The following is a 26726-nucleotide window of genomic DNA, read 5'->3' as shown; positions in this document are numbered from 1 at the left end:
CGACCCCGTACTTGCGATCTCGGTCTCGTGGCCTTTTACGTTGTCGCCTCAAATCAGACTTCGGTCGAGACCACAAGATAAATATGAAGAGAAAGACAAAGAAGAATGTATCCCAGTTAACATATTGGCTTCAGCTAAAGAGGTGTTAGTTTCCTAGTCTTTAAAAGTAATCTATACGTTGACAGAGTAACACGGATTGTTATAAAATGAGACCTGGAAATAAATAAACTGTGTTTGCGTGACAACGATCGACATATTGGGCTCAGACATAGGATATTACGGGGCATCGGTTACGATCGTAGGCCAGACAGACCAAGATCTTTAGACTAATTGTGGTTCAGAGACAAAGGGGTATGCATGCCATTTCCTAACCTATGATCAGCTTTTCCTAACTCCATGATGATGCCAGACGTCCCGTGTTCCTAGCAAATCGAACACACCGATTCGATCAAGTCATCTTGGTGTAAAAAAGGTAACGCTGTCGAATCTGGGCCACATCGTACACAATGTACTCGTTGTACTGGAGAAACGCGGCGTCGTCAGTGCACGTAGGGATCGCCACATCCGGCATCTTGACGCCCTCCAAGTCCTGGTACACACAGCTGGCGTCCTTCCAACCACCTGGCGTGCTGGTCCCTTTCCCGAGAGTTGCAACACGGCCAGTGACGCGAGCCTTCTCACCGGCCCGATAGTCATTCTCGTACAACTCCAGCATGGGCTCTCCAAGTTCAACCTCGCACAGCAGAAGCAGGCCCTTGTTGTTGCTGTTGTGCGAATGACAGTAGTTGGCAGACTTGCTCGACGTATCTGCCAGATAGACGCCCTTGCCGAACATGTATCCGCTGACGGGCGCTTCAGGTGGTGCGATTCGCAGGCCTTGACTCAGGATGCCGCCGAAATTGGTGCTCCGAGATCCATGCCAAAGAAGTCGACGGTTGGAGTTTTTCATCTTTGCAAACCGCGATGACGACAGGCGATCGATCTCCCCTTTGCGTTCAATTCGGAAGATATCAATGATCTGTCAATGTTAGATCTAAGGTCATCGACAGTTGAGCTTTGAAGTTACCTGGTAGTTAAGAGAATGCGTCGCTCCTCGGGAGATCGAAAGGTAATTTTCCAGTTCTTTGAACTCCGTAGATTGGTGGTCGACTGCCTTACGTGAGTTTCTCCTGACCAAATGGCAATAAAGGTGGTCTTACGCTGTGTCAATTCCTGCAACCCCAGACCCTGAAACTGACGGTCCAGCTGGTTGATTTCCTCGCCATCCTTGGACTTCTTCATGATGTCGTTCGTAATGTCCATTTCCGTCAGTGTCTCAAGAAGCTCAATCTCCTTCTTGATTTGAGCGTCTGTATTCAGCATCGGAGGTCTGTTGCGGCCAAAGATGTGAGGAATGGTGGTGAAGTACCGATTACTCAGGGCTTCTATAACCTGTGTAGAAGATGCCAATTCTGGGCCTGCAATCAGCTCCGACAGTTCATTGAGGATCGAGAAGCCGGCCTTGAGTGTTCGCTCGCTCAGCTTGCCCAGAGGCAGCTTGTCGGGGTCGTACGACAGTTCTGCCATCGTAGACAGCAGGTTGTCAGCATCAAAGATGAAAGATAGCAGCTCCTGCGTAGGTTTCGGCAAGGCACTCTCGATTTTGACCTTGTCCTCTTGGGCCTCCTTTGGCAGGTCCTCGTCATCCTTTTCATATTCACGCTCAATGAACGTGTACTTTCCCCTCTTTGGGGGATCGAGCCGATTTTCCCACTTCAAGCCCGACTTGTCCTTGAACTTCTGTACAAAGAAGTTTTTTGCAGAAGTCAAGGCCCCATTCACCAGTATGCTAGACTGCCCATACTCTCCCACACGGCCCCAATGAGTCCAGGTTACAAATTCAGTTCCCGTATTGCCGACCAGAATCTGGATGCGGTAGAACTTGTTGTTGTTGGATGATGCATTGGTCTGGTTCAGAGTGGCATCCCAGATCAGTCCGGTATCGTCAATGTAGACTTTCGGGTCTGTGCAAGCAAACACGTTAGTGTCTCTGAAACTATTCACAAGTTGGCTCGACATACTCTGAAAATTGGGTGATTGATGAACGAAGGCCTTGTCAGCAGGAACCTTCAGTGAGTTGGAGCTGGCGATCTGTGCGTTTTTCAGCTTTTTGTTGGTGGGTTCGGCTTCGGCAGCTCCATTGGCAGGTCGTTTCTTGTCTTCGTTTTTTTCAGCGGCACTCCCATTCAGATTGCCGTCTTTGGTGGAAGGATCACCGGAAGCAAGAAGATATGGCTTCTCAGGAAGCGCTTTCTTGGCTTCCACGGAGTCAAGGAGCCAATCGAGAGACACGATCTGGCAGGTGGCACGCTTGGCAGCTTGCAGATCTGGATGCAAAGTATAAGCACTGACTCATATGCGGGGGAAGGTTGTAAATCCATGGCGTCGTACATTTGGTGGGCTTCTTGTCCACGTCTTTCTGGGACGTGATCAGGTGCGTGCAATCATCTGTGACGGTAGAGCGAAGCTTGCCACCGTGGGCTTCTACAAACCTCTTCACGTCGCCTGTTAAATGTCACCCGGCCTTAGTGTCAGTAGATTGATAGCCACGAGCTGAAGCTGTTTGGGGCCATGAATGAAGGGGGAGGGGGCGTACCTTGATTGTACTTCGCAAAAGAGCCACTGACGACAACAACAGACGCCTTGAAGATTTCTGGGTCTATGGCAGACATTTTGGGTAGTATGAGGAAGAGAGATAGGACAGAAAGCGTTGGGGGAGAAAGAGTTGAAGAGAAGAGAGATGGACCAAGAGTGGTCAAGGTGAGCGATGAGGGTGGTACTAAGAGAAAGTGGATGAAGGAGACAAGAGGGAAGAAGAGAAGGACGGAAAACGTGAAGAAGAAGAGGAAGAAGAAGAAGGGAAGACAACAGCTATGGTAAAAGAGGAAGGTACGGCTGTATATTCGCATGGTTGGCCTCGGGCATCCACCCGCTGCTGCCTGCAGGCATCTACATCATGGCATTGTATACACCAGCGCCTCCTCTGCCTTCACCTGTCCCTGACACAGTGCATCCCAGCCCCCTTCAAGCCCATTTGTACCAGCAACCCCCTTGCCCCACACGAGATTCATGTCTGGTATACTTGTTGTGCGATCGGCCAGCAATTGTCTCCACGCTTCATTCAAAACCTCAAAGAACTTCGCCGGAGACATGGATTTCATCAGCGTGTCGCGAACACCGGAAGTATTAAACTGAATCTTCCCCAGCTGCACCATGTTCTTGCCAACTGTCTGCATCTCCTCGCTGGTGTATACCTGTTTTGCCGGTCAGCAAACTATGACTTGATCACTGTGCATGCGGAGAGAAACAGGAGCTTTACCTTTTGCTCAAGTCCGATTGCAATAATCACCACCTTACAAGACTTCAGATTAGAGTGTGTCCGGATGAGCTCCAGCAGCGGCTCCAATGCATTCCCGCGGGCGCCATAATCGAGAATGACGATCTTCGAGGGCTTGAGGCCGCTCAGCCAGTCGGCGGTTCCCTCAGCCTTGATATCGGAGTAGTCAATCGTGCGCGTGGAAAACTTGGGAGACAGGTTTTCCATGGCCTGCGAGAGTCCTGACACGGCGGAGGTTACTTGGAGAAGCCCGAGGGGTCCGACATCTTGTGCTCGTCGCGATGCATGGTGTGTAAACACACGAGCTGTCTTCGTTGACGCGCCCAGATTGACCACAACGGCCGAAGTCAGGTCGCCGTCGTCGGCTGTCCAGTCTAATCCTACCTCGTTACCGAGGGGGTGAATTGAGGGCTGGGTCTGCGGGTGAGCCGAGAAGACATGCTCGCTGAGCACATATCCTGCCGACCAGATGGCACGGAGGACTGATGACCACCCCAGGCGCTCGAGCTCGTCTTGCGCATTGGGAGTATCACGGCTGGAAGGCTCCACGCAGTAGATGTTATAGATGGTCATCAGCTGCTTTCGGTGCTCGCTGACTTCAGTCCAGTAGCCCTGTGGCTCGGATGGTGCCAGCTTGAGGTCTGTCAGCGCGCTCGATGTCGGCCAGAACCCATAGAGCATGGTTCCGTTGGGCAATTCGGGAATGTTGCTTTCCTGAATTGTGGCAAATCCCCAAGCAGGAACGATGCCCCAGGCTGAGCTGTCATTGTACGGGGCTGGATAGTTCTCAAGGACGGGATACGTATCCCACCTGCGCAGGAATCGTCAGATATTCTCGAATTCTACCCACGATGTTCAAATACGCTATCATGTGTGTCTTGGCGAGCATACCAGTGAAGACTATCACCCATTCCTGCATACGTCAAATTGTTCGAAGTCAGGCTAATGACCGCGGGGCGCACGCGAATCGAAGACGCGGCCAGCTTTGGCAGGGAAGCTTCGGGGACGGCGAAGGTCGCATGCTGCCGGTTGTCCTGCTTTGAGATTACATGAACTTCCATGATGAAAATATATGTGAAAACACCAACAAAGATACAGACGCTGCGCTATCTTTATATGTGACAAAACCGCAGTCTGATCGGAATTTGTTAAGCCGACGGGGAACCCCCGCTGCGGCTGAACGGGGGCTGAATTGGCCCCAGTGGGCGTGAGAATATTGTAGGCACGTTGCGTAATTGACAGCCTTAGTCTTGGCTAATGCATCATGTATCACCGAGAAGCACAAACAATGGATTTACGAAGGCAGAAACGAAGCCAAGCCGTATGTTCGATTCAACTTCGTTTGGATTGCCGAGGAAAGTTGCCGATTTGAAGTAAATAGTAAACCGAGCTGCGACACGCCTTCGCAGGTTGTATAGGTTTTTATATACCTGACATGGTTTAGGCTGGCTGAGCCTTCTGTGCCGCAACTGAATCAGGTAGCAGGTCGACTCTCTCGAGTTTGCGGAACGTCAACCTAATGACCCCGAATGGCGTCTAGCAACTCCTTTGTGCTTACATTTGAGTTTTATAGACGTGAACCCTGTAACCAGAAAGATAAATATCATGACCCTCCCACCATTCACGCCAAGCCCCACCGGGATCCGATCCCCGAGCAGTTACATCCTCCGCAATTTTTTGCAACAAGGTCCCCACTTTGCAACAGGGATACTCTACGTATTACCCCTGTCACGCTAAGCTGGACTGCTCACCCCGCATTGGGGCCAATGCTTAGCTATCGAGTGAGGAATCCTTGTTAGATGGTGTGATGTCGCATTGAAATGTGGGGTGGCGGTATACAATGCTGATGGACAAAAATAGATATTATGCATGGAGGTATACCTTAATAGGAAAAAGGTAGAGTTTGCATGTTATGCACTGCTAAGAACGTTAGAAGTAGCCTTGAGAAGTCGACATACAGACGTACGGGCAAAGAAGATGTTACATATCTTGTCTTTGGACGCTAGATGTAGCCCATGCTCGAGGGTCTGTGATACAGAGTATACCGCAATGGCGCAATTCTTCCGAACAGAAGACAAGGAATGCGAAATTTGGCAAGATCAAACACATATCATCATAGTCCAGTATTAGAAGGTAAACCAATATGAGAATTTCCATAAACGCCTTGCAAAAAGCTCAGAAGTTACTACTGTGTGGAGGTGCAAAGAGAAAACTCATGAATGTGGGATATAAAACCAAGCCGAAAAGGAAAGAAAAGAAAGGACATGTTTCCGCACAGGACTACATCACTGATATCCTGTCAGGAGATTCATTCAATTAGATTCTGCTCCGAGGAATGCGGTATATGCAATGATCGGTTGAGATCACGAGTAGGTAAGCACACATGCATGGTAAATCGACGCGACCTGGCGCGAGAATTCATTAAAAAACGATCAAAAGATCAGACGCGGGGGAGTATGTTGCGTTGGTATAAACATCGGGAATCAAATCAAGATCAAGTCGCTTTGAGGGGATATTGCAATGCTTTGCTGGCGCGAATGCAGGCATGCAGGATTATGCATTAATTTGTGGTTTGCGACTTCTCCGCGCAAATTGAGGATTTCATGAGGGTTGAGAGGTGGATGTGGTTTGGAAATCGCCGTAGTATCTGGGTTGAAAATTTAAAAGATGACGAATCGCTTTTTGACGCCCTTGTCGGAGTCTGGAAGATATAAGTCAGTAACAATATCTCGAGCCAGTCAGGCTAGACACTCACCCTTTCCGTCCTTCTTCATACGACCTCCATTCCGGGCGACAAACGCGGGATTTCCCCCATCTGCGGCGGCCCGAATAGCAGCAATTCGGTGCTTGGCCCGCTCGTCGCCCTGGTCTGCAGCCTTGACATACCAGACGTTGGCCTCGAGGGGATCACGGTGGCACCCGATGCCCATTTCTGTAAAATAACCGATGGCGTACTGTGCTTTCGCGAGACCTGAGAGCAAGTTAGCAATGGCCGACAGAGAGGATTGCCAAAACCCATACCAAGGCCAGCAGCCCGTGCAGCCCATTCGTACGCCTCCATCTCATCCTTGTCGAGAACAGGCTCGGCGCCAACCAGGTACCAAGCACATAGAGCCATCATGGCTAGCAGATGCCCGTTTTGCGCTGCGTTGGTGTAGAAATGGATACTCAATGCCGGGTCTCGCGGACAGTTCAGTTTGCCGTGCTCGTAGGCATCTCCCAAACGATACGATGCCTCCACATGACCTAACTCGGCGGATCGGGTGAAAAGCTGCGCGGCGTAGGATTCGTCCTTGAAGACGTCGTCACCGTAACCGGTCTCGTGGAGCAAGCCCAGTTCGTACGGAGCCGAATTGTACTGCGCATCGGAGGACTCCGCGGCGCGCTTCAGCCACTTGATGCCTTCTCGGTACCGTTTGCCTAGTCCCATGTCACCTCCCAAGCACGCCTTGGCCATGCGCAGCATGGCACCCGGATGGTTCTTGGACGCTGCCTGGCGGTAGAATTGAACCGCCCGCCCTCCTTCGACTCGACAACCCCATCCAAATTCGTAGCACAAAGCTACACGGTAACAGGCCTCGACGTGGCCGTGTTTGCTGGCCGCCACAAAGAGCGGGAATGCCCGGTCGTAGTCTTCTTTTCCTTTACTGAACAGGCCAGATGCATACCCATCTCCAAGATAGTATTGCGCAAATGGATAGCTGCGGTCAGCGAGGCGCTGCAAAATCGATCGAGCCTCTCGGCCCAGTCTGGCACGGGTAATGGTGTCGCCACTTTCCAGATCCACATTGGGCATCTCACGCATCGAGTTGACCATAAACACAGCAAACTCGTATTGAACGGATGGCTCGTCAGTCTTCTTCACATTGCCCAGATACATCTCAAAGGTCTGCTTATTGGTGAGTAGTGATGCGTTGTTCCCGACAGCGGTTCGAAGATACGAGTTATCGAGCTGGGCAGCCACGGGGCCAGGCTGTGGATATGAGGTGTTCAGAAGATCCAGGAGTGAGAGCGATCGGTTGTCTGGCGATGCAGTTGAGTTCCGTGATGAAGAGCGAGCATGCATATAAGGCGATGCGGAGAGATTGCGTCGATGACCACCAAAATCGGAGACCGAAGAGTACGCAGAGAGCGGCCGCGCAATGCGAGAACGCGGGGCGACTAAATTACCCGTGGATCCCGACCGATTATCCGCTGGATTCATGGCGGATACTGATCGGAGACCGGTCTTGGAGTTCTGGTCTTGCTGGTGGTGGTAGTGGAGCGGTTCATAACTGTCAGAGGTCTGCGCCAGGCTTTCCAAACTGCCGCGAGAGGAACTGTTGTGGCTTCCACTTTGCGCCTCCCGCTCAACGAACGAGCTGGCCTTTTGGGCGTTGCCGTGGCCATCCTCGCTGCCGGAGGGAGTCTGGTCGAGCAGCTGCTCTGACTGCAAATACACCGGCGGTCGCTTGGAGTCTTTCCGTCGGGGGTACGACGCGTTCCAGGTCTGTTGTTGAGGTGGTACTGAATCCTCTAGCGACATCGCTGCGAAACCAGGCAGCTGCAGCTGCGGTGTTTCAGGGCCATCGTCATCTTGCGCATTCTTGATCTGCGCATTTTTGGGCTGCGGGAGGTCGCCCCCATTGTCGATCTGCAGCGGCGAAAGGGGCGAATGATGGACCGTTGATGTCACGGTCTGAGGTGTCAGGGGCTTTCGACTAATGCTGACGTTCGGTGGGGGAGGCACCGTTCGTGGCGTGTCGGGTTGTTGTGAGAGAGGGGAGGAAGGGTTGTAAGCGGGTGACGGGGAAGCGAGTGGGTGCGGGCGATAGTCGTTGGCTGCAGAGCTCGCCATGGTTGCTGGGGAGAGCATGCGATGCCCCTCAGTCTGGCAGGCTGGTGGACAGGGCCGTGTGAGAAGAAGGAGTGAGAGAGTGAATGAGAGAGAGAAAGAGAGAAAGACGGAGCAGAAATTAATTATGGGGCCCTGTCTGCTGAGGAGAAGCGGAGGAATTGCGCAAAGAGAGAGGAGGAGACCTCCTTATCGCTAGTAAGGAGGATCCGTAGTGCCCCCAGTCAGTGGATATGTTGGAAGTGGACCAAATACCGTCGCGGGTGGCAAATAAAAGGGTCGTTGTAGTAGTGGAGGATCACTATGGTTCTGAAGTGAGGGGCGATCGGGGGAGAAATCCAAGTCCAGTCGTGATTGATAAAAGCGAGTGTGCCGCCTATTAATACCCACGGTAGTTGGGTTGCATTATATGTCTCGTATAGGTAACTACGAGCTCACTACGGACTGTGGGAGTTACTGAATGATGGCTGAGCATTACAGACACGCGGATGCAAGTGAGACAAAAATCATCCGGGTCATCATCGCGCCAAGTTATTGCTCGCTCCCCATTGCCCTCCCATCGTTTGCGCGCGGGAACTGAAACGGGGTGCCGTCTCCTTTTTAGCCCTCGCCTCCCACTCCCCAACAGGCAGACAGACCGACCACCGATCGGGGGATGAAGATCGATGTTGCTCTGAATTTCTCCACTACGGGACGCGGGGGCACAGACGGCACATCGGACTAGTAGCAACGGGGACTTGGGCGCAGCGCACTAACTCAAGTTTTTTTTCTTTCCTTCTTCGTCCGGCGCTTCCGACTATCCGTGCGTGGCCCAAGAAACCTTTTCTTCTTCTTTTTTCCTCTCCCCGGGGTGGAAAACGAGGAGGCAGTGAAAGGGGCGTCGCTGAGTCCTGCCTTGAGCAGAACCCTAGCAAGGCCCTCCTCGCGACCTTGCTCTACCCGGAACCAGGAGGCGTGAGCCGACTTGGCGAGGGCGATATCTGGTCCCTCATGTCGCCATTCTTCCTGTGCTTACGCTGGCCCTCTAGGCACGTAGGGCCGCGCATAAGCAATACATAAAGAATGTAAACTGATTGAGTTTATCGGTCCCTGGGAAGTGGGAACTCTCGCACGGCCCGTCCTGGTACACGTCTATCCAGGAGCTCCTTGCGGACAGGAGCCCTGTCAGAAAATATCTACACATCAAGTAGACCAGCATACGTGATTCGTGTCCTAGGGTCACTGACCAGTCTGCCCTGTATGATATGGCCCCTGCAGGCTCGAAGATGAAGCCCTGTCTACCCCCTCGCGAATTCAGACCGTGATGGGTACGAAGCATATACGCTTTGTCTATGTACTGCCTCAGATCCATTTTGTCCGTGCTCTCTCTCGGCAGTGCTTCCCGACAGCTCCACTTCTACCGTCTGGTGGTTTCAGCTAGGGAACGTGGCTCGACAGGGGGTGCGATGGTCCGTCCAGAAATCATAATAAGTAAAGAATCGCGAGTCGGAGCTGGCAACCCGGGAGGGACCTGGCTCCACCGCGCTGCGTGCGTGCTGTGATTGGTATATAGATCGCCTTTTGCATGAACTAGTTACTGGGTATGCCTGCATCGATGGGCTTGATGGGTGGCCCATCCGGGATGATCGTCCGCCGGTGTGTCGATCATAGCATGTCGGTACGAGTACGATCGTCTGTGGAGCGGCTACCAAGCCACATTTCCTGACGGCGAGCCTCAGCTTATGCAGGCATCTGTTGCACTCGAGGCTGTTGTGCACTAACTATTTCGAGATCCTATCCTTGGTGACATCCAGGGGAAGACTCGTGCCTTAAGGACAAGAATATACTAGAGGAACCTACTCGGGTCAAAAGATGTCTCCATGCTTCCGATGCTTGGTCTTTCGGCGAGGCTACTGGTGAAGCCTTAGATCACTGCAGCCGTGAGTTAGCTAACTTTATCCATAGGACTCTTACTTGTCTACATACTAACATAATTAGACTATTAAAGAATATTTGTACTGGAACCCCAGCTCCTGGGATTCGTAACCTCATACAACCCCAAATACCCATTTCTTGAGTTCAACAATTTTATCATTCCACCAATGGGATGCACATTGAACAATGCATTGTCTTGCGTCGCGGTACCACTTAGTAATAAGCCTACATCTGCGATGGATTACACTTCCGCGCCTGCGCCTACTGCTTGAGCCTAGGACGGAATATGATCATTTTCTAAGAGGGGGAGATAAATGGTTTTTGTGGATAGTGCAGCTTCTATACTTGTCAGATTACATGTATATGGCTTTTCTTGTGGCTATAAAGCTCCGCCTTCCATTTTGTAATATGTAATAAATGGAAGGCCCGGTTATATCTAGGCTTTGGTGCCAATCTACGCTCATTTGGATTATATTGTCTCAGCATAATTCTCGGATCTAGGTAGCTCTAGATTCAACATACGAGTAAAGGCTGTTATGCATATATTAAAGAACGTCTCTTCTAGAATTGTCCGATTATCTGGCTACTCGCCGATGACTGCACTTGACAAGACAAATCCCTCACCAGAAGGACCTATCGGTGTTAAAACGCCTGCTTCACCCAGACCGAAGCAGCTAGTTCACTGAGGCGCTCGTGGTCAATCCAATAGTCTGATTTCCTGGGCGGCTGGGGGGCACGTCGAAACAGCTTCCCGAATTCTATGAGACGCGGGGCGCCTAACACAGTGGTGATCTCAGTCTCTCCGGTGGTGGTCTCGGCGCTGCCATCGTGATCGCTAAGGAAGCCAGCTAACTTCTGTAGTAAATACTGGACGTCGTCTCTGAAACGCCCCTCAATGACTGCGCTAGGAGTGTGGTCGAAATGGACTTTGGTGCCCATGAACATGGTGCGGAAGTATACAATACCATCATTGAGGGTTGTTGAGACAATGGGCTGCGGATATTACTTCACGATGACCTTATCAGAGCACCAGGATAATGAGATTGTCGCAATCTACTCAATAGATCGGCTCCCGAGTCCCGTCTTACTTTTGACCCTGTCGGGCTCGCTCTTATTGGTGGATCACGCCCCCCCCCTAACCTAACCCAGTCGGGGCCCAAAGTGCCAAGCGAGAAAGGAGAAAAATGCAGGGTGACTCTGGGGGATGATGGCTCGGACCCTGCCTCGCTCTCACTCTCTCCCTCATCCAAGTCCCTTTCTCCCTGGGTCCGCTCCTTCTGCGGTTCACTGTTCTTTCGTTACATTTTCCCCTGTTCCTTTTATCCACACCTTCGCTTCTCGCCGACCCGTCGCCCTGGGGAGTGTGGAGCGGACTTTGTTTATTCTCCACCCCGACCGTCAGCCTGGCTGTCCTTCGCGACAACCCTCCACTTTCGTTCTCGCCCTACCTGCGATCTGTACTTGGATCGTTGGAATTACCCTTGGAGCCACCGCAGAAGGCCGATGCTGTGATTCTATCGACAGAGCAAGCCCGTGTCCTGTCCCAGTAGCCCAACCCACGTCGCATCGTTTGGAAATTCCGGGGACTTCAGCTATTGATCGCATTTGATATGTTTCATCGCACCTCGGTCCCATAACCACTTACACACATTTCTTTGGCCTGGTTGACAACCAGGACCGGTTGACGGGTGAGTGCGACCAAGAATTCCCCCTGCAACAACGTGGCCCCTCTCCCGGGGATGGACCCGTGGCTGACCCTGAAACCCGCAGCAGCGCGATGTCTTTGCCGCAGAGGCCGGGCAAGTCCTCGCCTCGGCGAGAGGAGGTACACGCTTTTCGCGAGCCGTCAAGGCGACGCCGTCGCGACATCGAGAGCGGTACCTACAGTGACACTCCGACAACCCCGACTTCCTCCCACCGTCACCGTCGCCGACATTCGCACAGTCAGCGACGACACGCCGATACCGATGACGAACGGATGGAGAAGGGTGGGGGAGTGCAACGAAAGAGGAGTCTCGTCAAACCAGAACGCCGACGGATCGACCATGACGACCCTCATTACCACTATCGCCAACGATCGCAACGCCTGAACACGTATCCTCCAACAGACCCATTACTGGATGCCGATGGTGAAGCGGAAACGAACAGCTCGCGGAGCATGGATCTGAAGGGTAAGGACCAGCTCTACGGGGCGCGCGGCAACGTGAACAAGCCGATGGAGCGTGCTCCCAGCCGGCATCGCGCCTCAAAGAAAAAGAAGCGCTCCTCGCGACGTACATCGCGGGGAACTGCAGAAGAAAAACGACGCCAAAAAGCCGTGGAGCAGGCTCGTCCGCCCGATTTGTGGACTACTTATTGTGCACTAATCACGTTTTTTATCCCTGATTTTGTTCTCCGCTGTTTTGGCATGCCCCAGAAGGAGCAGCGACAGGCTTGGAGGGAGAAGATTGGTCTGATCAGCTGCATCCTCATGGTCGCAGCGTTTGTCGGATTTCTCACGTTCGGTTTCACGGCTACGGTTTGCGGGACGCCGCCGGTGCGTATGAAGGTCAACGACGTTGGTAATGGGTACATGATTTTCCATGGACAAGCCTACAATCTCGAGGGCTCGAGTCACCCTGCGGCGGCTGGCATTCCGGCTGGAACTGACGTCTTGTACGACTTGCCGCACAAGTATGGCGGCCAGGATGGCAGCTTTTTCTTCCAACAAGTCAATGGCGCCTGCAAAGGGCTTATTACTGCCAACCCTGGGGGTGACGTTCCCACAAATAACAACGGTGATCTTGGATGGTACTTCCCCTGCGCGGCCTACAACCAGGATGGGTCATCGCAGCCCAACTTGACGGTGGAATACTACCTGGGCTGGGCATGCCATACCTCCGGAGTCGCCCGGAAAGCCTTCTACGGTCTCTCGTCATCCGGAGATGTCTACTACACGTGGGAAGACACGAGGAACAAGAGCCGGAATCTTGCGGTGTATTCCGGGAATGTTCTCGATCTTGATCTTCTCCGCTGGTTCAACAAGTCCCAAGTGACATGGCCCTCCGAGTTCGATGCCCTGCGCGAGAATCCCGTGGTCCGCGGTGTCGACCTGACCTATTATCTCCAAAGTGGACGGGACAAGAAGATCGGACAATGCCTGTCCCAGATCATCAAAGTGGGCAGTATTGACACCGATACCGTGGGGTGCATCGCCTCCAAGGTTGTGCTCTACTTGGCTTTGATCTTCATTCTATCCATCGTGGTTACCAAGTTTTGTTTTGCCTTGCTCTTTCAATGGTTTTTGTCTCCCCCGGTTTGCCGCTCAACGGACGAGCATGAGCTCCGATGCCAGGACGCGTAACCAGCAAATCGAAGATTGGTCCAACGATATCTATCGGCCTGCCCCTCGGATGGCGGATCCCCCCGTGGCTCCAGATCGCAGCTTGAACAAGCGAGCTAGTTTTCTTCCAACAACATCTCGTTTCACGAGTCCGTACGTCGTGGGAGGTGGTAGCGCCAAGGCCAACCCTCAGTACATCACGATGGCAAGCCAGAACTCAACTTCCCGACTCATGCCGACTTCGACGACGAGTGGTACTATGTACAAATTGAGCCACAACAGCAGCCGTGGTACTCTCAGTGCTGACAATTCTCACCACAATGCCGCTCCCACGGCCAGCCGCACCAGCTTGGTTCCCCCAGGCGCCCACCAAGAGCAGGCTTATTCAACGCTCATCTCGGAATCCGAGGGTCCTGGTCCGGCTGGGTTTATTCACGAGGCTGTTGTGCCCCAACCGCCACCTGAATGGCAGCCGTTCGGATACCCCCTGGCGCACGCGATCTGCCTGGTGACATGTTACTCCGAAGGTGAAGACGGAATTCGGACCACGCTGGACTCGATCGCCATGACCGACTATCCCAACAGTCATAAAGCTATCCTTGTCATCTGTGACGGTGTCATCAAGGGTAAAGGCGAAGAGTTCTCGACTCCGGATATCGTGTTGGGTATGATGCATGACCATGTGGTTCCGCCCGAGGATGTTCAGCCATTTTCCTACGTGGCTGTGGCTACCGGCTCCAAACGGCACAACATGTCCAAGGTCTATTCTGGATTCTACGACTATGGCAACCACTCTGTCATCCCTCTGGAGAAGCAGCAGCGCGTCCCCATGATGGTGATTGTCAAGTGCGGCACCCCGGAGGAAGCCACCCAGGCCAAACCGGGCAACCGAGGCAAGCGAGACAGCCAGATTATTTTGATGTCGTTCCTGCAGAAGGTCATGTTCGATGAGCGAATGACCGAGCTGGAATTCGAAATGTTCAACGGTCTCTGGAATGTGACTGGGATTCCTCCGGATTTCTACGAGGTGGTTCTGATGGTCGACGCCGATACCAAAGTGTTCCCGGACAGCTTGACGCACATGGTGTCGGCTATGGTCAAGGATCCGGAAATCATGGGTCTCTGCGGAGAGACCAAAATCGCTAACAAAACCGACAGCTGGGTGACGATGATCCAGGTGTTCGAGTACTTCATTTCCCATCACCAAGCCAAGTCTTTCGAGTCCGTCTTCGGCGGTGTCACCTGTCTGCCGGGCTGTTTCTCCATGTACCGCATCAAGGCCCCCAAGGGTGGCCAGAACTACTGGGTGCCCATCCTGGCCAACCCGGACATCGTTGAGCACTATTCTGAGAATGTTGTCGACACCCTGCACAAGAAAAATCTGTTGCTTCTCGGTGAGGATCGGTACTTGACCACGCTCATGCTCAAGACCTTCCCGAAGCGCAAGCAGATTTTCGTTCCCCAGGCTGTGTGCAAGACGGTTGTGCCCGACAAGTTCATGGTTCTGCTGTCTCAGCGCCGCCGCTGGATCAACAGTACCGTGCACAACCTGATGGAGCTGGTGCTGGTCCGCGATCTGTGCGGTACATTCTGCTTCAGCATGCAGTTCGTCATTTTCGTTGAGCTGGTGGGAACGCTGGTGCTCCCCGCCGCCATCGCCTTCACTTTCTACGTTGTCATTCATTCCATCATCCACCAACCCGTGCAAATCATTCCCTTGGTACTGCTGGGCCTCATTCTGGGTCTACCCGGTCTACTGATTGTCGTGACCGCCCACCGCCTTGTCTACGTCTTATGGATGCTCATCTACCTGGTTTCGCTGCCTATTTGGAACTTTGTCCTGCCCACGTACTCGTTCTGGAAGTTCGATGACTTCAGCTGGGGCGACACGCGCAAGACAGCGGGTGAGAAGGACAAGGGCCACGGGGCGGAAGAGGGCGAGTTCGACAGCACCAAGATTACGATGAAGCGGTGGCGTGATTTCGAAAAGGGTGAGTCCCCCCGCCGTCTTTGTTTGGGTTCTCGGCTAACGTTTTATAGAACGCCGCCTGCGCACCTTCAGTGCCTTCCCACCACCGCATGCCCCGGCCACCGGGTATCCGTCTCACTACGAGACCTATTCTGATTACTGATTGTGTTGTTTTCTATTCGATGTGATTTATTTGTACCACTTACATTCCGAGTCTTCTCGGGGCGGGCGTCTACATCTTTTTGATAATTTTGTTTTCCTAGCTATGACGAGCGTATCTACTATCTGTCTTCTTTCTCTACCGCGAATGGAATCCGTTTCTGGGTGTTGCCCGACTCAGCCTCTTGCGTACCTAGTAACTGCCCAATGCCCAAAGCGCAGGTCATCCGGGCTGGATCTGCGGCGCATGCATCATGCTCAACCGGGCGATTCGCGGCTGACTAAGGGATCGAACTAACCGCAAAAGCAAAATAACGGTCGCTGCCTGTAATCGCCTCTGCGCCACACTTGGCTGCACGATCACCTTCTTTGCAGAAGACGGGGATACACCTATCCAACCTACCCCTGCGGTTGTCGTCTGTGATCATACCGGCGGGCGGGGACTCGGTGTTTCCCGCATTCTTCTCCTTTCGGTCCTGACGGCTGGGGGGCACGGCGCCACGCTGTGTGGGGACATTTTGGTGTCAGTCAGTCAGCCCGAGTCAGCCGTGATTCAACACCGACCATCCTAGGAAATCCTGGACACGATATCCTTCAACCTGTACTACCTTGGGCCTCGGAGGCAGCAGCCTCATCTCCCTTGGGCCCCTGAAAAATACCCCACGATCGACTCTGGTATCCCCTGTCTACGGGCAGTCCAGGGCCGAACGGAAAGGACTTGATTATTGGCCTCCTCGCACAGCAACTGTCTACGGGTTTGGTCTTATCTCCCCGACCTCGCCATGAATCCCGTGCTGCCGAGACACTGTCTCCCCAACAACCGATCATGAATCCCTCGTCGACTACCCCCAGCAGCGAGGCTTCCACGCCGGACGAAGCCGAGTGCGCGTTGAGCCCGGACGGAGCTAGTGGCTCTGGTCCAGCGTATTCTCCGGTGCCTCCCAGCGTTGGCATGCCATCGGAACACGACCAGCAGTTGCATGATGTGGGCGTTGCGGCTCTCGCGGCTATATCTCCGGACGTGCATCCCGTCAATCAGCAGAGCGGGTCATCTCTAGTCTCTGAAGTTGTCAATGCGGTGACAGAAGGGCCTTCACGGAATTCTCCATTGATCGCTTCCGGGACGGTCGCGCACAGTTCCTCCTTCTCGACGCCCACGCTGTACCCGTCTGGTGTCGTGTCGAACAATCTCTCCCCAGCACCAGAAGTGGACTCGGCCGGATCACAGACTCCAACTGGCAATGCAAGGATGCACGCCGTCGTACAGGAACTGATCGGGCGCACTGCCGCCTGGCCCAGTGCTGTGATCGTCGAAGACATTGATGACAACAGTCACCGAAATGAGATGGTTATGGATTACGAGCCTGCCACAGTGGAGGAAACCTACGACTCACCATCATCCTCGAGCGACGGTGATCTTGAGGATTTTATCAGATTTTATCCGGATGAAGAATATTACTATCGCAGCCAGCGAGCCCAGAGGCCACCACTTGCGACTGGTGACATTGATTTGGATGATTTCTACAGGCGCATCAACTACGATGCCACTTTACCGTCCGGTTTGCCATCCGTGATTACGCAAACAGTACCCGATATCCCGGATATTGATGAACCTCTCCCCAACGCACCTGGCGTGCATCCTCCGTCCATCATCCATACAACCAGTAAGAGCTATGTCCTGAGCAGTGGGACCGTATGCTGACATATTCGTCATAGCTTACGAGCGGAACTTCACGATTGATGAATTCATCCAGCGCTGGATGATTCAAACGAATATCATTCCTCAGGGTTTCTCTTCGGCAATTCGGATCCCGCCGCAGCTTCGACCGTTATCAAAAATGATCGGCTGGAAACCGCCGCAGCAATCCCATCGCCCGCACCAGTACCGAAAGGATACCTTCGACCTCCAGCAAATACCGTGGAAGGAGATTTTGAAAGTCAAACGGTCCGATGCGCGGTCGTTGCGTGATGCATGGTATACCTCTTACCACAACCTGGATTACTCGCCACTCAGCAACGCAAGATGCCTCCCGCAACATGAGTCCTATTTCCGCGAAAAGGCCATGTACACATCGCATAAGGCGTCGATTGAGCACTTCCAGCTCCGTAATTTGATGTCTGTTCCTGCTTACAATACTGTGCACTTTGCCTCTCAATCAAAGGTGTTCTCGTGGACCCCAGCCCATGACATCGCACGATGTCTGATTGATTTGACCAAGCCAGAACCTGATCTGGGACTGCTGGGACCTGTGAAAATCTCCACCATGAAGACTGCCTATGGCTTGACCATTGCCGGCGGATTTTGTGGCGAGTACGCCCTGCGCGCTGCAGGAGCGGAGGGTTCTGGTGCCAAGGGACTGGTCACTCCGGACTTCAACGATGGCATCACGAATCATGTTGATATTATCGGCAGTCGGTCCGGTCGATCGCCTATCGGTGTCTTTGCGTCCAACGACCAGCACTTGCGAGTGTTGGATTGCGAAACCAATGTTTTCCTCTCAGACCAGGAACTATCCCGCCCAATCAATTGCACCGCAACCTCCCCCGATAGCCGCCTCCGCGTCGTCATTGGCGATTCACCCGACGCATGGGTGATTGAGGCCGACACCGGCCGACCCGTACACCCCCTCCGCGGCCACCGCGACTTCGGTTTTGCCTGCGCCTGGTCCCCGGACATGCGCCACATCGCAACCAGCAACCAAGACAAAACCGTGATCATCTGGGACGCGCGCACATGGCGCATCCTGGAGACGATCGACTCCGACGTGGCCGGGTATCGCTCACTCCGCTTCTCGCCCGTCGGCGGCGGGTCCCGGACCCTTCTGTGCTGCGAACCCGCGGACCGCATCTCCATCGTCGACGCGCAGATGTTCCAAACGCGCCAGGTCCACGATTTCTTCGGCGAAATCGGCGGCGCGGACTATACGCCCGACGGCGGGGCGATATGGGTTGCGAACACGGACCCCCATTTTGGCGGGCTCATGGAGTTCCAGCGGAGACAGTGGGGGAGACGGTTTGGGGTGACGGATTTGCCGGATGAATGGGTGCGCGAAGCGGATCTGGATGGCGATGGGCGGAGTGTGCTGCATGCCCGGGAGCGGCAGCTGCGGTTTTTGAGGAATCTGAGCGATGAAGAGCACGAAGCGTTGATTCTTTAGTTTGTCCTGGTGGTCTTTTTGTCTTTCCCTGATACCCTTGTCTCTCCGTTTAGTTATGTCATAATAGAATACTTAGTATCTCTGGTTCCTGCCCCACACTCCACGTAAACACTGCCCCTCTTCATATCCAGCCAGCCACATCTCCGTCATCTCACACGCCCCTCCATCTTGTCTTCCTCTCCGAACACAACTCGATCCTATCTACCAATCCAAACCCCCACCTCCGAACCACTCGATATCAAAATGGACCTCCTCCAAGAATTCGCCGCCGCAAGCGGGCACGCCAAATCCCACAATCCCGGCGACAGCTCCCTCTTCGACTCGGCGCTAGGCTTCCTCCAGGAAAACCAGCACAAGTTCTCGGGTTCCGACTCCGACATCAACGAGGAGCACGCCATGCGCGCCCACCAGCAGATGTACAACGAGAGCGCTGAGGGCCGCACCCACAACTCCAGCGACGTTGGTGCCGGCGCCGCCATGCAGGCGCTGAAGATGTTTAGCTCTGGTGAGGGGGGCGGGGACAAGAATCAGTTTGTTGGTATGGCGATGGCCCAGGCGAGCAAGTTGTGGGATCAGAAGGCTGACGCCGGGGGGAACATGGTATTTACTTACTTCCCTACATACTCCCTCTCTTTGTCCTCTTAGGGGAGGGATTGTTTGGAGATTGGTGCTAATAATGCGGGTAAATATAGAACGGCGACAAGCAGTCTGCTATCAACACCGCCGCCGAGATGGCTCTGAAGATGTACATGAAGGGTGGCGGTGGTCTGGGTGGTACTGGTGGCCCCGGAGGTCTGATGAGTCTGGCGAGCAAGTTCATGTAGATGATGTACTCGTCTATATATCTATCAGGACGATCTACTGGACCAGCCTTAAGATTACTGACTCAAATGCAATCCACTTTGTAACCAGTATACATTGAACTCGACTTCATCTCCATCTACTGTATCATCTGCCCACGATAAACCCCACCACGGAATAAGAGTATGCAAATATCCCCCTTGGCTTGGTCCATCAACAACCCGAATCCACATGCCATAGTCACACAACAGTATGGACAAATCAGAAATAAAGAAAGAAAAAAGAAGAGGCAGACAACGCTAAGCGCAAACAATCCAGTATAAACCCCCACCACTGCCTACCAATCATCTTCATCCTCTTGCTTTCCCTGCATCGCACTCTGGCGCGCCCGCAGTGCCTCGGCCAAGCCACCGGCGAGACTGGCGTTGGATGCGCTGCTGGGTGTGCCGCGTCCGCTCGCACCAGAAGAGTCGGCCGAGTTCATGCTCGCAGTACTGTCGCGGAGTGCAGGCGAGGGTGCCGGCTTGCGACCAGCCATGTTGGGCCGCTTCATGGGAGGAGCTGGCGGCGCGGGCTTCTTAGCAGCTGCGACCGTAGCGGCTCCAGTGCCGTTCGGCACAGGGCTGGGTGTCGGTCGGGGCGCTGCTGGAGGGGGAGGAGGGGCAGCTCGAGGAGTGGCAGCAACCTGCTCCTCGAGGTAGGCCTCTGGGGCCCAGCCCTGCGTGGAGGTTGTCATGTTCATGCACAGCCACCATCCTGGTTATATGTTAGTTGTTGGACACCATAATGAACGAGTACAAAACATACCATTGCCCTCCTTGGACACGATCTGCACAATCTCTCCCGTGTGAATGGTCAGCTCATTGGAACGGTCGCTACTAAAGTCGTACAACGCCTTGGCAGTGGGCTTCTTCGAGGCCGGAGGAGGTGCGGAAGGCGGAGGCGGCGGTGGCGCCCTCGTTGAGCTCGCAGAATCGTTTCGAGTATGTGCGATCGCGACGGCAGGCACAGCTGGCTGGGGAACTACTCTCGGCTGCGCGGCCGGTTGAGGAGTGGCCCGGGGCAAAGGCTGGGCAGCAGGAGTAGGTCTCGATGCAGCAGCGGAGGACAATTTGCCCTGACCACCACCAGGACCACCGGGCCGAAGCAACCTTCCCTTGGTGACGGGTCGGGCGGCAACCTGCTTCGGTCGGGGAGTGGGTTTCGACACCGAGTTAGGAGGCTCGCCTGGCCCAGTATGGATCGTGCTGCTCTTGTAGGTGTCGTGGTTTCCAGCGGCTGGATCTTTGACAGCCTTGACAGTTGCCAGTTTCCCGGGCTTCTTGTTGTATTCGATGCTTTCTCCAATCTTCAGATTGAGGGATCCGCGCAGTGCGTTGGTCAGATGGGTGAAAAACTCCGTCTTGAAAACACAGGTGAGCAGCGGATCCGGTTCCTGGGCACCGACAACAAGCGAAAACCAGTCATCCTTGAGGTTCGAGGTGCTGACGGCTTTGATAGCACCAATGGGAATCGTCCGTTCCGACGAGATTTGAAGCTGGTTGTTGACAATGCTCTGTGCCACGATATAAACATTTTTGCTGGTCTAATGAAGTGGTCAACGAAATTTATCTCAAAAAGGGGAGGTTCCTTCTAACTAACCAGAACAAGAATGCGAGGCATAGGCTTGCTGGATCGGCCGAATTTGGAGACCAGCACCTCGCCACGGCAAGAGAAGAGCACAGGATCCGCACCTGTTCCGAGTCAGTAGGGTCTCAAAAGATGGCTAAAACCAAAACTTACCGCTGATGCCTGCACCATTACGGATCATCTCGCCAGGACCACCCTTGTCCGCCACACCAAGATAATCACCCAGGAAACGACGCGAGCCCAGGAGACTCATTCTTCGACGTTCCTTACGGCCCTGAAGCACCTGGTGTCCTTGGTCACGGACCTTGATAAACTCAAGTCCGCCAGTCATACGACGCCAAAAACGCTGGATGCGAGTGGCACATTCGATGCGATAGCGGAGGTAGTTGCGCCAGGCGCGCTGGATACGAATGGCCATGTTGTGCCAGTAACGGTCCCGCATGGCCTCCAGCGCGAACAGAGTCTCGGGGGTCTTGACGAATACCTTGGAAATACCCATCTGGTATTCCTCCGGAGGGATGCTGGTGTCCTTCAAGATCTGCTTCGCACCAGATTCCGAGTCGCCCGTCCATGTGTAATCACCGGCGTACGAGGTCTTGGGTGACAGCAGATAGAACCGCTCAACAAACTTGTCGAATGTCTGACGGTAAGCAAAGCCGGCACGGCGAATACGCACGTTCTCTTGCAGACCCAGATACTTGATCTGGTGCAGCACGTTGCCGACATTGTACTCCTTGGGGGCCTTGTTATCGTTCGGCTTGATCGTACGGATGTATGATGGCTGCGCCTTCATCAGGGTGGTCACGAGATCATTGGCAGATGCCTTGATTTTGTCGCCTGCAGTAGGCGGACGCCGCTTGTCATCCTGGTTCACCTGGTTGGGGAAGAGCGAGTGGACAAACTGGTTGCTGCTAGATCCCGCCAGGTTGAGCAGGTCCTTCAACAACTGATCCTTGTTCTTGTCCGTCATGCCCTCAATGGCGTAGCTCACGTCTCCGGCATAATGTTTGATGATGAATTGACCTTGGCGACCCTCAAAGTTCGGGTTCTGCGAGAGGAAGTTGAGTCGACCCACAAAGGTCTGATCCGCCGCACCGGAATCCGCGTGTGCCGTTGCGCAGGCATCGTTCAAAGCCGCGAAAACGCCAGGAGGGCGCTTATCTTCGATCAACGAACACACCACTTTGTTATCGAAGTACTTGATCGGAGTCCACTTGATCTGTTCGCGAGCGTACTCATCCTGCTCTGCCTTGAGGGTCAACTGGATGAAGATTTGCTGTAGCTTCTCATTGACATAGTTAATGCAGAGCTGCTCAAAAGAGTTCTTCTCAAAGATCTCGAACCCGTAGATATCCAGAATACCAATCGAGTTCGAAATGGCCCCCCGCGCAGCCAGAGATTGATTGACGCGCTCGACGATCCAGTCGAAAAGGTTAAAGTAGATTGCCTTGGCCAGGGCATCTCGAACCGCCACCGCCTGCACCGTGTTCAGCGGCACCTCATAAACAGAACCGCGGCGTCCGCCTCGTGAGGTCTCCATCAGGCGAACGGTCAATGCCTTGTTCACTTCGGCCGAGTCGACTTCCATCAGATACGCGACGAAATCGACCGTCGACTGGTCGGTAATCGAGGCGTTGCTGGAATCGTCCTCGGTGAACTGGATATTTCCGATCCACAGGATAGCGGCCAGCATGCGGAATACGTTGTCCTGCTCAGCCTCACTCATTCCAATAATCCGCATCGCATCCAGCGTATCCTTGAAATCCGCGACATCGTCGATACCGGACACATCGAAGCACTTCGAGCGGCTCGTGTAAAGATACGATTGGGGTTGCTGCACGCCGAAGCTGTCACGGTACTTCTGCGGGGCTCCCTTGGTGAGTTGGTAGAAGATATGGAAGTTTCGCTCGTTCGTAATCTGTCCCACCACTCTCGACTTCTCGAGTAGGTAGTTTGTGATGTGCGCTCCGACAGGCTCGCCGTTGACGTTGAACTCCAACTCCAGGTACTTGCCGAACCGTGACGAGTTGTTGTTGCGCAGTGTCTTGGCATTGCCGAACGACTCCAGCAAAGGATTTGTGGCCAGCACCATGTCCTTGGTCTGCTGGATTGACGAATCGCTGCCCCCAGACACACTAGCAATATATTGCATGATGCGCTTGGCCGCCTCGGTCTTCCCGGCACCCGACTCCCCAGAGATGATCACACACTGGTTGTCCTTGTAGGATTTCATGTTGTAGTACGCAGATTCGGCGACGGCGAAGACATGAGGTGGGGTTTCCAGGCGATTCTTGCCTCGGTAGGACTGGAGGACGTTGTCGGTGTAAATACCCACTATGTGGCAGGGCTGTCAGTGCTGAAAGTGCAGGTAAAGAAACACAGCCTACTTACGATCGCGGAACGGATTCACAGAGACCAAGACATGTCCAATGTAGGTCTGGAATGACACTGTTAGCCTACGCTCTTGCCCGCGCGCTGCCCCGCAGTCCGCGCCAGCGAGAGGGATCCCTTACATAGATCTCGTCATGCTCGAAGCGCAACTTGAGGTTGTCGTTGATAGCCTCATTGGAGATCTTGCTCAGCAGTGTCAGGTCCGACACGCCGATCTCCTTCTTCTTGGTGCTCTCGAAAGTGGCCTTCTTGACCTGCGCCTTGCCTGCTTGCCGCCCGTCGCCCACGTCGGCGACCGCTTTGGAGCGCCCAAAGCCGCGACTCTTCTTTTCCCCACCAACGGGGCGTCGTGATTGACCCTAGATTGCGAGGTCGGAGTCAGCGGAGTGTGCTTGTTGCCTGGAGGGGGTGCGCTCACCATTGTGTGTCAACCCGGGGGATGTCCCAGTCAATCTGCGCGATCAACGGGGGACGAGGATGGAGGAGCGTGTGGTATGACAAGGAGATCGCAACAGGCCTCCTCGGAGAGTCACAGAACGAGTGTCAGGGTGAGGGAGAAGAAGCGCAGATGGAGAGCGAGGAAGGCGGAATAACGGCCAGTGACGCTGGGCCTTACGCATCCCAGACAAAAGATACAAACACAACTGCGCCACACTATCGGGTTCAGGGGCGAATGATATCAAGTGCCGAACTACCGTCCTTGCCCTTTTGCTGACTTATCTGGATCACGAAGTAAAGTCCACATTTTATTCTTTCTGCCTGATAATCAGGGTTTGGGAAAATGTCAGCATGCCGGCCATGGGATTGTGGCTGGTGCCCAACTACTGTAAATAGCATCACCGACGTCATGGTACAGATGCACTCAGACGCCCTTGCGGATGGTGAAAACTCTGGTCATACTCGCGGGTGCCTGATATCTGCCAAGTCTCCTCTCATCATCAATCATGATATATTGAGACTTGGACGAGGTGTGGTAGTTACTTCGAGCTAACCCATTCGTAGATATATATAACTGCCTATGTCTTCAATCATGAAACCGTTTCGGTTCATGCCATCTCCTGGTCCCGATACAGAAAATCCGCAATCTCATTAGCCCCCTCTGCCCCGAAGTACGCGTCGAGGAGAGCCATGCCCTGTTCAGTCCTGGCCGCCTGACTGAGGCTGCGAAGGGAGGGGAACAAGATATTCCAGATGCCGTCGGTGTTGGGCTCGTCGGCGCGAAAGTGGTTATGGGCCATCGAAGGCAGGACGGCAAGCGCGTCGACATTCGGCAGAGGCAGCGAGCGGGAGGTCATCATGCTCTCCATGTATGCCCTGATGCACTCCACCAGCTGCGAGGAATTGTGAACAGGAATCAATGGAATAACCGTGGGCAGATACTGTGCCAGACTGATGCGATATTAGGTCCCTAGACAACCTCATGATAGAGCGCATTGCCTACTGTAATTGTAGAGTCAAGAAGCCATCCACCGAATAGTCGCAATCTTCTGGGAACAAGAAGACGATCACTGCGGCGGGGACAGTGGTTTTAGAGATGAACGTGCCGATCCGGGCGAGGGTTGATTCTCTCAGGGATGCGAGACAGGCTGATGACACAAGCAGAACATCGAGTCTGGCCGTGGTAGATGGGTGGATGAGGTGGAATCGAAGATCCCATGTAGTCTTGGATTTCGCTTAACCTGATACGTTAGCTGCAAGCCAGGGAAGTCAAGGATATGTCGCATGTACACTCGTCCATCGACTCTGAGGCCAGTATCGGACCGAGAGTACTCCATACCAGGTGATTTCGAAGACATGATGAATACGTTCCCCTAAATTGAGCGATGGATGTCATTGTGGACGGAAATGGTTGATTGGGAGATGAGAGAGAATGGGGGGAGAGAGAGTATGTACAGGTCTATGGAGTCACGGGGACAGAGGGGAGTGGTGTATAGCCAAGGTAACAAACAACAGAAAGGGTATCCCATAGAACAACAAAACGCCATCTATAATGCAGGACTGCTGTGCTATTCACGCACTCTTGGAAGACACTGAAGGAGACTTCGAGTCGGTCGAGGGTGCCGCTGGAGCAGGCTCAGGCGCCGGACTTTTCTCACCCTGGCCAAAGGAGAAGTATGAGGTGATGCGAGAGAACCAGTCCTCCTCAACGGGTGGCTCGTCGGTCTGTTCTTCCACATCCCATATTTGCCGAGGCAGGATCCGGTGTGTTGACTTGGGAAGATCTCCATGCTTGGCTCTGAGCTGAAGGAGCTCCTTCTCCAATGCAACCAGCGCCTCTCGGGCCGCCTTCTCAGACTCCTCCAGCTCGTTCAGCCGATCCTCCACGCCTTCTCTCCGATTGCTCTCCTTCCGGCGCGATCGCCACGACTCAAAGACGATCAATCCACCCGCAACGAGGAAGAGGAATGTCTCGCTGATGAAGTTGGCGCCAGACTCGATGGCTTTGGACTCGGACAGGGGTCGAATGTGATATTTGCGCGGTTTCGCTGCTTCCTCGGCCGCCGCCTTTGCTTTTACGTCCGCCTCCTCTTCAGCCTTCGTCTCGGCCTGCGTTTTGACGGTAGGGTGGGTGGACTTGTGTTTTCGGACCTCCTTTTCGGCGTTGGCCAGTTTTTGTGCGGCTGTATCATCCCGTAACGTGCCTAGTCGGAGGCGCATGTCGAATCGATGGAGGGCCTGCGCCATTGAGACGCATAAACGGCGGAATCGTTCATGCTCGCGAGCCTGAGCTTTGATTTGGGTCTGCCATGCGGGTCAGGAGAGCAGCAACGGGACTGGAGAAAAGACAAGCTTACTGCAATCGGCTTCGAGAAAGTGCGAATTGCCAACGAGGATAATTTAAGCGTCAAAGACATGGTTGGGTTGCGAAGGGGAGGAACAACACGCCGGCTTGACTCATGGGACGGCGCACGTGATAATCTTGCTGACATCAGCAATGGGAGCCGCTCTGTTTACTTGACTGCCGCATTGGGAATCGATAAACAGACTATTGACCCGAGCTCCTTCACTCTTCCTTCTCTCCCCACTTGTCACTCCTCAGTCGAGGCGCTTTTGGTTATTCGATTTGGGAGCTAATGTACAGTTTTGTTTTCTTTATTAGCGCTTTGTATTCTGGTGAGTCTACCGATACTTCATCCTCCCCACTCTTCGGGTTGCCGATGTTTCTCGGATAC

General features: G+C 53.7%; 11 protein-coding genes across 11 annotated transcripts; 5 read left to right on the top strand and 6 right to left on the bottom strand.

Moving 5' to 3' along the window:
- Positions 1–448: 448 nt before the first annotated feature.
- On the bottom strand, positions 449–2711 carry N7510_001795 (putative poly(ADP)-ribose polymerase PARP; the record flags this gene model as incomplete). The annotated part of the gene is made up of 6 exons (XM_056973722.1): positions 449–1018; positions 1067–1149; positions 1200–2003; positions 2061–2366; positions 2431–2544; positions 2636–2711. The coding sequence occupies 6 exons, from the start codon at positions 2709–2711 to the stop codon at positions 449–451; spliced, it is 1953 nt and encodes a 650-aa protein (XP_056838839.1).
- Positions 2712–2993: 282 nt separating this feature from the next.
- Positions 2994–4437, bottom strand: N7510_001794 (DUF2855 family protein; the record flags this gene model as incomplete). Its single annotated transcript, XM_056973721.1, has 3 exons — positions 2994–3293; positions 3359–4187; positions 4268–4437. The coding sequence occupies 3 exons, from the start codon at positions 4435–4437 to the stop codon at positions 2994–2996; spliced, it is 1299 nt and encodes a 432-aa protein (XP_056838838.1).
- A 1599-nt stretch (positions 4438–6036) lies between these two features.
- On the bottom strand, positions 6037–8213 carry chs3 (putative chitin synthase activator (Chs3); the record flags this gene model as incomplete). The annotated part of the gene is made up of 3 exons (XM_056973720.1): positions 6037–6077; positions 6132–6347; positions 6398–8213. The coding sequence occupies 3 exons, from the start codon at positions 8211–8213 to the stop codon at positions 6037–6039; spliced, it is 2073 nt and encodes a 690-aa protein (XP_056838837.1).
- A 2553-nt stretch (positions 8214–10766) lies between these two features.
- Positions 10767–11069, bottom strand: N7510_001792 (uncharacterized protein; the record flags this gene model as incomplete). Its single annotated transcript, XM_056973719.1, has 1 exon — positions 10767–11069. One exon carries the CDS (start codon positions 11067–11069, stop codon positions 10767–10769), a length of 303 nt encoding a protein of 100 aa, XP_056838836.1.
- Positions 11070–11901: 832 nt separating this feature from the next.
- On the top strand, positions 11902–13467 carry N7510_001791 (uncharacterized protein; the record flags this gene model as incomplete). The annotated part of the gene is made up of 1 exon (XM_056973718.1): positions 11902–13467. The coding sequence occupies one exon, from the start codon at positions 11902–11904 to the stop codon at positions 13465–13467; it is 1566 nt and encodes a 521-aa protein (XP_056838835.1).
- A 181-nt stretch (positions 13468–13648) lies between these two features.
- Positions 13649–15571, top strand: N7510_001790 (chitin synthase; the record flags this gene model as incomplete). Its single annotated transcript, XM_056973717.1, has 1 exon — positions 13649–15571. One exon carries the CDS (start codon positions 13649–13651, stop codon positions 15569–15571), a length of 1923 nt encoding a protein of 640 aa, XP_056838834.1.
- Positions 15572–16400: 829 nt separating this feature from the next.
- N7510_001789 (uncharacterized protein) lies at positions 16401–17276 on the top strand (the record flags this gene model as incomplete). The annotated part of the gene is made up of 1 exon (XM_056973716.1): positions 16401–17276. The coding sequence occupies one exon, from the start codon at positions 16401–16403 to the stop codon at positions 17274–17276; it is 876 nt and encodes a 291-aa protein (XP_056838833.1).
- Positions 17277–17412: 136 nt separating this feature from the next.
- On the top strand, positions 17413–18732 carry N7510_001788 (WD40 repeat domain-containing protein; the record flags this gene model as incomplete). Its single annotated transcript, XM_056973715.1, has 1 exon — positions 17413–18732. One exon carries the CDS (start codon positions 17413–17415, stop codon positions 18730–18732), a length of 1320 nt encoding a protein of 439 aa, XP_056838832.1.
- A 243-nt stretch (positions 18733–18975) lies between these two features.
- N7510_001787 (uncharacterized protein) lies at positions 18976–19556 on the top strand (the record flags this gene model as incomplete). Its single annotated transcript, XM_056973714.1, has 2 exons — positions 18976–19332; positions 19425–19556. 2 exons carry the CDS (start codon positions 18976–18978, stop codon positions 19554–19556), a joined length of 489 nt encoding a protein of 162 aa, XP_056838831.1.
- A 314-nt stretch (positions 19557–19870) lies between these two features.
- Positions 19871–23974, bottom strand: N7510_001786 (class I myosin myoA; the record flags this gene model as incomplete). Its single annotated transcript, XM_056973713.1, has 7 exons — positions 19871–20289; positions 20341–21118; positions 21175–21266; positions 21316–23496; positions 23554–23599; positions 23676–23912; positions 23972–23974. The coding sequence occupies 7 exons, from the start codon at positions 23972–23974 to the stop codon at positions 19871–19873; spliced, it is 3756 nt and encodes a 1251-aa protein (XP_056838830.1).
- Positions 23975–24599: 625 nt separating this feature from the next.
- N7510_001785 (OPA3 family protein) lies at positions 24600–26408 on the bottom strand (the record flags this gene model as incomplete). The annotated part of the gene is made up of 4 exons (XM_056973712.1): positions 24600–24942; positions 24995–25226; positions 25572–26295; positions 26349–26408. The coding sequence occupies 4 exons, from the start codon at positions 26406–26408 to the stop codon at positions 24600–24602; spliced, it is 1359 nt and encodes a 452-aa protein (XP_056838829.1).
- Positions 26409–26726: the final 318 nt, after the last annotated feature.

This window comes from Penicillium lagena, assembly GCF_028827675.1.
Source record: "Penicillium lagena strain IBT 129212 chromosome Unknown utg000001l_segment0_segment0, whole genome shotgun sequence".
NCBI lineage: Eukaryota > Fungi > Ascomycota > Eurotiomycetes > Eurotiales > Aspergillaceae > Penicillium > Penicillium lagena.
The sequence above is the reverse complement of the archived record's forward strand: the minus strand, read 5'-3'. Positions and strand labels throughout refer to the sequence as shown.